The 12,558-nt window shown below is 34.6% G+C and overlaps 1 protein-coding gene across 1 annotated transcript in view; it reads right to left on the reverse strand.

Annotated features, from left to right (window-relative positions):
- Nucleotides 1–12,558, reverse strand: part of LRP1B (LDL receptor related protein 1B) — a 2,178,569-nt gene that overhangs the window by 873,914 nt on the left and 1,292,097 nt on the right. Inside the window, exon 16 of the mRNA XM_086368415.1 lies at nucleotides 2,375–2,515. Coding sequence (XP_086224541.1) covers nucleotides 2,375–2,515 — 141 coding nt within the window. The remainder of the gene's footprint in view (nucleotides 1–2,374; nucleotides 2,516–12,558) is intronic.

A 12,558-nucleotide genomic window follows, 5' to 3' on the forward strand; every position in this document is an offset into this window, starting at 1 on the left:
GACCAGAGATGTTTAATTTTACTTTGCCCCTCTGACTCAGTCATTCATTCATCCATGTGCTAGCTACTGTGCTAGACACTGAGACTACAAAGATGCTACAAATTAATGTGTCCCCTCATATTCATTTATAGATGCATCAAATAAATAAGCATGAAGTTGCAATATGGTTTTGCAACTACCATAATAAAAGAATATCCAAGAGATGTTTAACTCAAGTGGGCGGTATTGAGAAAAGAGATGGCTAGTATACAAAAAAGACTTCCCTGTGGAGATAGTGGTAAACTGTGGTGAAATTCATAACTGGGAACAGAGAATGCAATGTCACTGAAGACAAAAAGAGAAGGAAAAGAAAAGTTTTAGAGATTTATAAGTAGTTCCACTTGATAAAGACAAAGAGGGTAAGTAGAAACATGATAGACATTTAAAGCCAAAAATGACATAACATGAAGTACTTTATATGAGAGTTAATGGATTTTAGAATTTAACTTTCTGATTATCCAGTTATTGAAGTAACAAGATTACATTGCTATTAATCTGGAAGAAGTATGGAAAGTGGGCTTTAGTTAAGGGAAGACTAGTGAAAGACTAGAATTGAATACAGACTATACATAAAATTGGAGAAGGAAATGGCAACCACTCCAGTATTCTTGCCTGGAGAATCCCATGGACAGAAGAGCCCAGCAGGCTACAGTCCATGGGGTCACAAGAGTTGGACACAACTTAGCGACTAAACCACCACCAACTATACATAAAATAGAAGATGCCAGGAAAAGCCCATGGTGTAGGCTTGGATGAGGGGATAAATAAGTGCTAAAAATAATGAACAATACAGACTAGGAATTTTAATACTACAATTAACAGTGCAAATGTAATGTCCCTTATACTCCTGGAGGAAATTAGCTTGTGAGTTGGTGAAAAAAACAATCATGCAGAACATGAACCTATAGGATTAATTCCTAAATACTGTAATGAAACACCTCTGCTCTGCACAGGCACTGTGACTATGCAGGGAGTTGATACATAGGGAGCATTCATTGCAACCGTGAATAAACATTAGAGTCATGAAGAATGAGACAATCTAATCAATAAATAACATATTGTTTGTGTTAAAAAGAAGAGGAAGAAAACACCCTTTATCTTTAGATGAAACTCTCCTCCCACTTCAAAATTTTTGGCTGGTTGTATCAATTTAATATTTAACATTTTATTTGCAGCACAATTTAGAGTATAAATATTAATATTAATATGATTGAAAATAAGTACATAATGTTGAATATTTGGAAGTGAAGAGAAAGTAATGTTATATATTAATTAAATTTATTTTATTATATATTTTATAAACTTTGAAAATAATTTTTAAAGTCCATATGTTAAGAATTTGTGCCCAAATTCATATTACAGGTGCTCAGACCAATTTTGCTCATTCTTAACAAAGAATCTTTAAAACTTCATCTTTATATTCTTGATTTTTTTTAAAAAAAGGAAAATGGAGGATTGCCAAAAAACTCTAAATCAGTTCAGCCTCTTTAACTTAAAAGTCATTAATTGAAAAATAATCATTTTCTTTTTGAAAATAATGTATCTAAGTCAAATGAAAAGACTAAAGATAAATATGTCCAACATATACCTCTCTCCATATGAAATACTTTATATCTTTCAACAACACTAAGGTAATGATTCGAATCAAATATATTTTCAAAAATTTATTTAATCTGCTTCTCAAATTGTTTTCTTCTACATGTGTGGGTCATTCCCTGATCCCTATGAGAAACATGAAACTATTCCTATTGCCACAAATGAAGAAGAGCTAAACAGAAGGCAAGGGGAGAAATCAAACATTTAACTTCCTTAATAATCTGAGTGTCCCATATGTGTCTCCTACTATGAACTGAGCCAATGAAGTTAGGTAATAACATGTTCCAAACACATGTCTGTTTCCTTGGACCATTTCCAAGTCTCTGTTGCCAAGGAGCAATGGAGTGGACCGTGACCTTCTTTATGAGTAATTCTGCCTTGGGGGAGTTTAAATTGATTTTTCACATCTTTAAATTCAGAGATCTGAAGGGGTCTCCTGGAGCAACCTTCCAACAATGGTATGGTGGTGCTGATGGCACAAAACAGGAAAGAAAAGAATTTCTGAAGCAACCAAAATGGTAATATTTAAAGATGTGGAAGGATAAGAAAAATTGTGCTTTAAAGGTATACAAAGAAGGTCATCTAGGTCTAACGTCTATACAAAATGATGACTGGGAAAAAAGAAAAAACAGTTCAATTTGCATTAATGATAATTTTAGATATTCTCCCCCAGACTGCTTTAATAGTTCACACACTCAAAAACTCAGCACGTATTAATATAACTTGTAGGAGAACCTACAGCAACTGAGTGAATCTTCATCACTTCCATCCAGACAGTCATCATCACCATCACATTTCCATCGAGCTTGGATACAGTGTCTGTTTCTGCAGCGAAATTCTCCAGCTTTACATATCTGAGGCAATACTTCTCCAGGATTAACTAGGGTTTAAAAAACAAACAAACAAGGTATATAAGCAATACTGGATATTTTCAATGCATTAAAAGATAATTTTGTATAATAACATATTGATTTAATTGCATTTCACATAAAATAATGAAAGCATTGTAGAGGCAACCATCGCTGGAAATGAGAAAATTTTAAGTTTTTCCAACAATAAGTATTCCACAAGAATTGTGGAGATTCATTTTAAGCAAATATCACCAAAATAATAATAACAACAATGATAAAATACCATCTTATATTTTTGTGGTTTGTAGTTTTACTTTTTAAAGAACTTTCATTCAGAAGCTTAACTGAAGGCATGGCAAAGAATTTTATTATCTCAACCTTTAGAGTCATACATGACTGAGCTACTAACACTTTTACTTTTCACACATAAATACATCAAAAACTAATTAAAGTGAAAAGACAAGGGAATAGCACACAGCATTGATGGTTATGTTTATATCACTGGTCTGAAAGTGTAAAAAAAAAAAAAAAAAAAACAGATCTGGTTAAATATTTATGGAAATTTTAAGTTAACCAAAACAATCTCATTATACATCCAGATTCTTTGGAGTGTTTTTATCATATATTCCATATTCTCTAATCAAATGTCAGAAATTCCATTAATTGGGATTTATTCACATATTGAAAGGGCTACTGTAGTAGCCCACTTCTCTGAGTGGATTCAATAGAATCTTAAAACTGAAGGGAATGTGATGACAGCTAAAGTAAATGATCTGTATTTCATTGACTGAAAAAGACACTGAATTACATAAAAAAGTGGCTTATTACTAGAAGAAACAGAAGCCAGTTTTTCCATTCTAGATCTAATGGCTTTAAATTTTATTTGGGGTAGCTGGTTCACATTGATGAACTGTCAGAAAACCTATGTGGACTTCAATAATAAGGGGTATTAAGAAAACATATGTGGCATTTCCAGAACACTCTTTTAACCCTTTAACCCTTGTATTTTCCCTGAGGCAGAGAATGAAAGAGGAAACACAGCACTGAACCACAGCTGCAAAGAATCTGCTTCAGAGAGTGAGGCAACAAGACACAAGGCATGTGGGTGCATGGGGTAGAGAACGGAAAACTGTCCCATATAATCCAGATTCTCATTTAAGGTCTTTTTAAAAATACTAAGGTCTTAAGGGCGAAACATACAGTCAGTGTGGTGAGTGAAACATTCAATGAGATCAAAGGTAATCTTGTGTGTTTTCTGTTCTCTCTCACAAAAGCGGACTTTGTATATAGGACCTAACAGTAATTTTTCCTCCCTGTTTAATCTTTCTCAATAACAAAATGCAGAAGAAGCAATTTCTTTAATGCTGCCATTGCATAAAGTCACTTGAAAGTAACAATTTTTAAAAGAATATATAGGTACATATTCATATAAATGTATATATATGCATGCATATGTATGCATGTGTGTATATTATGTGTGTGTGTGTGTGTGTGTGTAGTTGTTTTGTGTGTGTCCAATTCTTTTGCAACCCCATGGACTGTATCCCACCAAGCTCCTCTGTCCATGGGATTTTCCAGGCAAGAATACTGGAGACTGAGCCACCAGGCATGACCACACACACACACACACACATATATACACACACATATATATGTATGTATAAAGAGAGCAAGGAAAAAAGAGAACACATCTCAAGGAAATGACAATAAATAAAAACAAAAATGGCAGGTCACTGGGTCCCTTACTCAATCCCAGGGTAACTTTTATAGTAGCAACTAGGAATGAGGATGGGAATCATGACAAAATGGAGGTATAATGTGGGATGTATCTGACCATCTCTAGGATTTAGCTTTTCTCTCAGAATCTCTAGAACGGATCACTGACAACATGCAAATTCCTCTTATTTTGAACTTTGTCTGCTTGGTTAGATCTTAAGATCTTTGAGGGTGGTATAGTTCCTTCTTTTGACTCTACATAAGTCCAACTTAGAACTGGAACTAGTAGCTTGATTAATTTCTATTTTATAATTATTAAGCCTAATAGTCAATAGTCTCTCAGAATTAATGTTTTTTCCCTATGGGACAAAAAACCTGATTGGAGATGTAATCAGTTTTCTTCCCTACTTGAGTTATAGACCAGTTAGACCTAATTGATATCTATAGGACATTTCATCCCAAAACAATGAATTTCACCTTTTTCTCAAGCGCACATGGAACCTTCTCCAGGATAGATCACATCCTGGGCCATAAAGCTAGCCTTGGTAAATTCAAAAAAATAGAAATCATCCCAAGCATTTTTTCTGACCACAATGCAGTAAGATTAGATCTCAATTACAGGAGAAAAACTATTAAAAATTCCAACATATGGAGGCTGAACAACACGCTGCTGAATAACCAACAAATCACAGAAGAAATCAAAAAAGAAATCAAAATTTGCATAGAAACGAATGAAAATGAAAACACAACAACCCAAAACCTGTGGGACACGGTAAAAGCAGTCCTAAGGGGAAAGTTCATAGCAATACAGGCACACCTCAAGAAACAAGAAAAAAGTCCAATAAATAACCTAACTCTACACCTAAAGCAACTAGAAAAGGAAGAAATGAAGAACCCCAGGGTTAGTAGAAGGAAAGAAATCTTAAAAATTAGAGCAGAAATAAATGCAAAAGAAACAAAAGAGACCATAGCAAAAATCAACAAAACCAAAAGCTGGTTCTTTGAAAGGATAAATAAAATTGACAAACCATTAGCCAGACTCATCAAGAAACAAAGGGAGAAAAATCAAATCAACAAAATTAGAAACGAAAACGGAGAGATCACAACAGACAACACAGAAATACAAAGGATCATAAGAGACTACTATCAACAATTATATGCCAATAAAATGGACAACGTGGAAGAAATGGACAAATTCTTAGAAAAGTACAACTTTCCAAAACTGGACCAGGAAGAAATAGAAAATCTTAACAGACCCATCACAAGCATGGAAATTGAAACTGTAATCAAAAATCTTCCAGCAAACAAAAGCCCCGGTCCAGACGGCTTCAAAGCTGAATTCTACCAAAAATTTAGAGAAGAGCTGACACCTATCCTGCTCAAACTCTTCCAAAAAATTGCAGAGGAAGGTAAACTTCCAAACTCATTCTATGAGGCCACCATCACCCTAATACCAAAACCTGACAAAGATGCCACAAAAAAAGAAAACTACAGGCCAATATCACTGATGAACATAGATGCAAAAATCCTTAACAAAATTCTAGCAATCAGAATCCAACAACACATTAAAAAGATCATACACCATGATCAAGTGGGCTTTATCCCAGGGATGCAAGGATTCTTCAATATCCGCAAATCAATCAATGTAATACACCACATTAACAAATTGAAAAATAAAAACCATATGATTATCTCAATAGATGCAGAGAAAGCCTTTGACAAAATTCAACATCCATTTATGATAAAAACTCTCCAGAAAGCAGGAATAGAAGGAACATACCTCAACATAATAAAAGCTATATATGACAAACCCACAGCAAACATTATCCTCAATGGTGAAAAACTGAAAGCATTTCCTCTAAAGTCAGGAACAAGACAAGGGTGCCCACTTTCACCATTACTATTCAACATAGTTTTGGAAGTTTTGGCCACAGCAATCAGAGCAGAAAAAGAAATAAAAGGAATCCAAATTGGAAAAGAAGAAGTAAAACTCTCACTATTTGCAGATGACATGATCCTCTACATAGAAAACCCTAAAGATTCCACCAGAAAATTACTAGAACTAATCAATGACTATAGTAAAGTTGCAGGATATAAAATCAACACACAGAAATCCCTTGCATTCCTATACACTAATAATGAGAAAACAGAGAGAGAAATTAAGGAAACAATTCCATTCACCATTGCAACGGAAAGAATAAAATACTTAGGAATATATCTACCTAAAGAAACTAAAGACCTATATATAGAAAACTATAAAACACTGGTGAAAGAAATCAAAGAGGACACTAATAGATGGAGAAATATACCATGTTCATGGATTGGAAGAATCAATATAGTGAAAATGAATATACTACCCAAAGCAATTTATAGATTCAACGCAATCCCTATCAAGCTACCAACAGTATTCTTCACAGAGCTAGAACGAATAATTTCACAATTTGTATGGAAAAACAAAAAACCTCGAATAGCCAAAGCGATCTTGAGAAAGAAGAATGGAACTGGAGGAATCAACCTACCTGACTTCAGGCTCTACTACAAAGCCACAGTTAGCAAGACAGTATGGTACTGGCACAAAGACAGAAATATAGATCAATGGAATAAAATAGAAAGCCCAGAGATAAATCCACGCACATATGGACACCTTATCTTTGACAAAGGAGGCAAGAATATACAATGGATTAAAGACAATCTCTTTAACAAGTGGTGCTGGGAAATCTGGTCAACCACTTGTAAAAGAATGAAACTAGAACACTTTCTAACACCATACACAAAAATAAACTCAAAATGGATTAAAGATCTAAATGTAAGACCAGAAACTATAAAACTCCTAGAGGAGAACATAGGCAAAACACTCTCTGACATACATCACAGCAGGATCCTCTATGACCCACCTCCCAGAATATTGGAAATAAAAGCAAAAATAAACAAATGGGACCTAATTAAACTTAAAAGTTTCTGCACATCAAAGGAAACTATTAGGAAGGTGAAAAGACAGCCTTCAGAATGGGAGAAAATAATAGCAAATGAAGCAACTGACAAACAACTAATCTCAAAAATATACAAGCAACTCCTACAGCTCAACTCCAGAAAAATAAACGACCCAATCAAAAAATGGGCCAAAGAACTAAATAGACATTTCTCCAAAGAAGACATACAGATGGCCAACAAACACATGAAAAGATGCTCAACATCACTCATTATCAGAGAAATGCAAATCAAAACCACTATGAGGTACCATTTCACACCAGTCAGAATGGCTGCGATCCAAAAGTCTACAAGTAATAAATGCTGGAGAGGGTGTGGAGAAAAGGGAACCCTCTCACACTGTTGGTGGGAATGCAAACTAGTACAGCCACTATGGAGAACAGTGTGGAGATTCCTTAAAAAACTGGAAATAGAACTGCCTTATGATCCAGCAATCCCACTGCTGGGCATACACACTGAGGAAACCAGAAGGGAAAGAGACACGTGTACCCCAATGTTCATCACAGCACTGTTTATAATAGCCAGGACATGGAAGCAACCTAGATGCCCATCAGCAGATGAATGGATAAGAAAGCAGTGGTACATATACACAATGGAGTATTACTCAGCCATTAAAAAGAATACATTTGAATCAGTTCTAATGAGGTGGATGAAACTGGAGCCTATTATACAGAGTGAAGTAAGCCAGAAGGAAAAACATAAATACAGTATACTAACGCATATATATGGAAATTAGAAAGATGGTAACAATAACCCAGTGTACGAGACAGCAAAAGAGACACTGATGTATAGAACAGTCTTATGGACTCTGTGGGAGAGGGAGAGGGTGGGAAGATTTGGGAGAATGACATTGAAACATGTAAAATATCATGTAAGAAATGAGTTGCCGGTCCAGGTTCGATACACGATACTGGATGCTTGGGGCTAGTGCACTGGGACGACCCAGAGGGATGGTATGGGGAGGGAGGAGGGAGGAGGGTTCAGGATGGGGAACACATGTATACCTGTGGCAGATTCATTTTGATATTCGGCAAAACTAATACAATTATGTAAAGTTTAAAAATAAAATAAAATTAAAATTAAGAATTAAAAAAAAAAATTTTTCTTAAATCATGTCAAAAGAAATAGTCAATTCTGTTGTCTCACAGCTTGAAGATTGCAGAAAACAAGAAATGATTGATTTCAACTGATAAAAATCTCCCTAATTTAAAAGATGTTTTTACATGATCTTTGATCAAATAACTTAATTCACAGTTTTAAGGAATGATCAAAAATATCCATAGACAAGAGTGAAATCATACTTGCTTCTGAAAAATTATATCTATATTAAAGAAGTTTAATTTGTCTAGGGAAAGACAAACTATCCTAGAAAATTGATATTTCCAAATTAAATACTCTTTAACATAATCAATTTAGAGACAAGGTCTTTAAGTCCACTTAAGGTTCAAATGCTTTCAACCGATAATTAGATCATTATGGAATGAATGAAAACAGGAATAATTTCTAAACTTGTTTTAAACACAGTTTCATATATATGTGGGTAGTCAGTTATTTTAAAATGATGTTTGCTCATATACAGTTGGCACTTTTCAAAAACAGATTACAAAGGCTACATTTTTATTTTTCATGATAGGTTAAGGATAATTGCTTGAAAGACAGTAGAGCTTACCTCCTGAGATAATTTAACTTTTGTATTTACTGCTTCTGATAATGATTTATATCAATGTCATTAATACATATGAGTAATCACTTGTAACAGCAGTTAGGTATCACTTATATCTATAATGACACATATTAAACATATACAAATATTTTTGACATTTAAAAGTTTGTCTACAATTCTTCTAAGCCCTATAATTTGTTGGACAGGCATTTCTTCTTGGTGTTTCTACATGTCTTGTGTCAGCTTCTTTCTGGACTATTTTTTCAAGGATGTTTAAATAGCTAACAGCCTTGGAAGATAAGATACAAATGGTGCTTCCTTTTAGAATAGAGAGCAGGTTTGCTCCTTAACCAGTATAATAAAAGATAATATCTCTCTTCAGAGCAAAGGTTGGGTAGATTTTCTAGCAGACTTTTAAGCTCAAGAGTTCTTCATCTGTGGTACAAACACATTCTGTGTGCCACCTCTACCTGGCCTCTCTGGGCCTAGTCTTCATATGACGTGGAGGTGGGATGGAGCAAGGAGAACCAAAGTGAATGTGCAACTTAGTGACCTGCTTTGATTAATAAAATCGTTTCTGCCTGATCCAGGAATTGCATGTCTTTTGTCTAAATCTATGAAACTCTGGTGGGTTAACATGTTAGTTGGCAATGTGGGTAAACTTTCAGACTCTTCATAATCATAAAGATTTTTTTTAAGATGTTGAGTTCTAATTTCCAATATCTCCCAGGGCATTTGGCATCATTACTGTACTCAGCCCTAACCCACGCCTTTCAGATGTAATCAGTAGTTATATCACAAGAAATCATGTTATCAATGCTGACTAGGTTTGTTCAGGACATAATGATAAAAGACAGGTCATCTTTGAGCCCACAATGCCCATTATCACATTAAAATCTAATGTGATAGGTGATAATATGGATAAGATAGCAATTTAGACATTCCAAAATGTGGTCTTTTTCTTAGCATTCACCTACCTGTGGAACTGGGTAGCAACATTATCTACCAAATAACCCAAACTGATGGCCAGGCAATCTACCAAATCTTGCAAGAATCAACATGATGATGAAGCAAGTACATCTAGCATCAATTAAGAGAGTGAATAGCTTCCATTAAAAAATAAGACCATTATTCTCTACACCTTGCACAAACTTCTACAAAGGCATTATTTTATAAGTAACGTTCACATATCTTGTGTTTTCACAAGATTTTTGACTATATGAAGGACAATGTCACATATTACAGAACAAAAAATGCCTAGAATAGAACCAGGTACAGAAGAAATGTTCAAAAATACTTGTTGCCTGACTTCCTGGAATTAACAGAGGCTGATGATTCTATATTACAGCCATTATTACAGTGAGATATTCTATCTCTGGAGATTGAATAAATACTTTAATACTTCAATAAATACATTACAACTTCAACTGGCTCAGCAATTAATGTTCTATCACCCGAGAATGTGAACAGAGTTAGTTTAAAGGGGGAAAAAAAAAAAAAAAAGATATGTAACTAGAAAGAAAGAGCGATAAAGTTCTCCCATAACCAAAACATACAGGAAAAGTTCCACCATCCATGCCACTTTGTTCCAAGGCTTAATGTGATGGAACCCATGTTGTACTTGGGTATTTAGGCACAACCATGAATTGCTTTCAGCATATTAACAGACAGTATACTTGTAATCTTAGCTTCAGAGTTGTACTTGAATTTGAAAACTGATTCAAAACCTATAATTCTACTGTCAGGGTCACTTCCAGTAAAAATATTATAACATTATCTCACTAGTAAGAAAACTGGCAAAGTAAGAAACAATCCTTTAATTTCGGCTTTGAAAATAAAATGACATGAATCATGACATGCCTGGCAAGGAGTTGCCAGTTTTCACACATCCTATGATACCTGCTGCTAGAGCAGTGGAATTAGAAGGTCTCTGCACGACCCATCAATAAACTGCAAGGGAAATACGCACCCCAGAATTAACTCTTTTCTTTGGTAAAAACTGGTAGAATGATTGATAGTGTTAATGTCCAGATCATAAAGAAGTAAATGAAGAAAGCTTACTAATAAACTTTTAATTATTTTAGTTTTAAATCATATATTTGGACTTCAGTTCAGTGTTTGAATTTAATACATATGGTCCTGACCTTGGTTTAATAAGCTTTGGTGCCCAAGAACAAGTTTCTATGTTTCTAATTTTGCTTTTCTTCTCTTCAACCCCATCGTGGTAATCTATTCTAAACTAGCTTTTACTCCTCTCTCAATTAATGTTTTGCTGTTGATTATACCAAACTTATGATTAATTAGTAATAAAACCATTAGTCTAAGATAAAAATATAGTACAATTTCTCAATTGTTCTTGTATGTTTCACATTAGGATATGTTTATTTACTTAACAGATTTTTTTTTTTTTTTTGGCATTTTGGGAGTACACCATTTCTAACTATTCCTTGATTTGAATAGGGGAAGAGAAAAACCTAAAATAAAACTTGGAAGTTGTAGTTTGCTGAATGACTCTGTGTAAGCCTGCCCATATAGGAAGGCAGTGTGAAAAATGCTGCTATGGTTTTTGAATTTCCTCCTTATCATAGCAGGATGACCTTTCATTAGATAGAGTGGTCTTCTGAGCAGCCAACCTAAGTGGTACATAATCTTCTGTGAGTTCCTATGCACAGGAGGCCATAAATATTCATCTGGATGAGGCTTCTAAACTTTTTACTGCCTTAAACTTTTTACTACACATTAGATTGCATATATCCTAGAACATAAGGCTTGTCACAGCTGAACAGATAAATGGCTGAGCCATAGCAGAGCACTGTTTTTGACAGAGGAATATATCTGGTGCTCCAGAAGGTGAAGAAGGTCACAGAGTACCACTGACATATAATTGTGCAATGCTACCCTTGGATGACCAATATTTTGGTCAATGTTTAAGTTGATCTCTTGGGTAAGGCATATTGGAAAGTTCTATTCTTTTTATTTTTTTTCCAGGCCACAAAAGAGGCATTTAAATAATTACTGTGCTATTGTCTCAATACTCTAGACAAAATTATTATGTTATTTTGAAAAAAAAAATAGTGACTATCATTTTTTTAGGAGCTTATCTTACTTTCTTGGTATTACTCATGTTCTCATTTATTAATTTTCTATGTTGTGATTTTTCCCTTCAAAGTCATCAAGATAAATTAAAAAGAAATAAACTCACTTGATCAGTAATCAACTGGTTTTACATATGCTTCTACAGGGCAGTAAGTTTCCAGTTACTACACTATACCAGGTCTCATTTCTAATTGTAAGAAGATTTGACCATGACACAGGAGGTTCACAAAAACGAAGAGCCCAGCCTACTCTCATTCTTAATTCCTTCCAGGCATGGCATTAGAATGCATCCTTAATCAACCATGTAGCATACCAATATTTTTTCTGTTGGATGAATGCCTCCTCTGGCATTGCTTTCTGGCACAAGTTCATTGAGAAACAACCACTGGTGTCTAATTCTGGCCTGACCATCTGCCAATGGGTTTTTGTTCATTTGATGCCAGTTCAGTGAGGATGACTAAAACCAGGAAGATCATATCTCAATGATTGCAGCATGTATTTTTGTTTTGCTACAGATTAATATTGAAAGCCAGTTAAAATGTTATTCCGTTGAATAACAAGTCTGTAATCTGGCCTAAACTAAGTCAGAAGCCCAGAGGAATGAGCATT

This window comes from Bos grunniens, chromosome 2, assembly GCF_055505025.1.
Source record: "Bos grunniens cultivar Pamir isolate PY7600 chromosome 2, Bosgru_T2T1.0, whole genome shotgun sequence".
Taxonomy (NCBI): domain Eukaryota; kingdom Metazoa; phylum Chordata; class Mammalia; order Artiodactyla; family Bovidae; genus Bos; species Bos grunniens.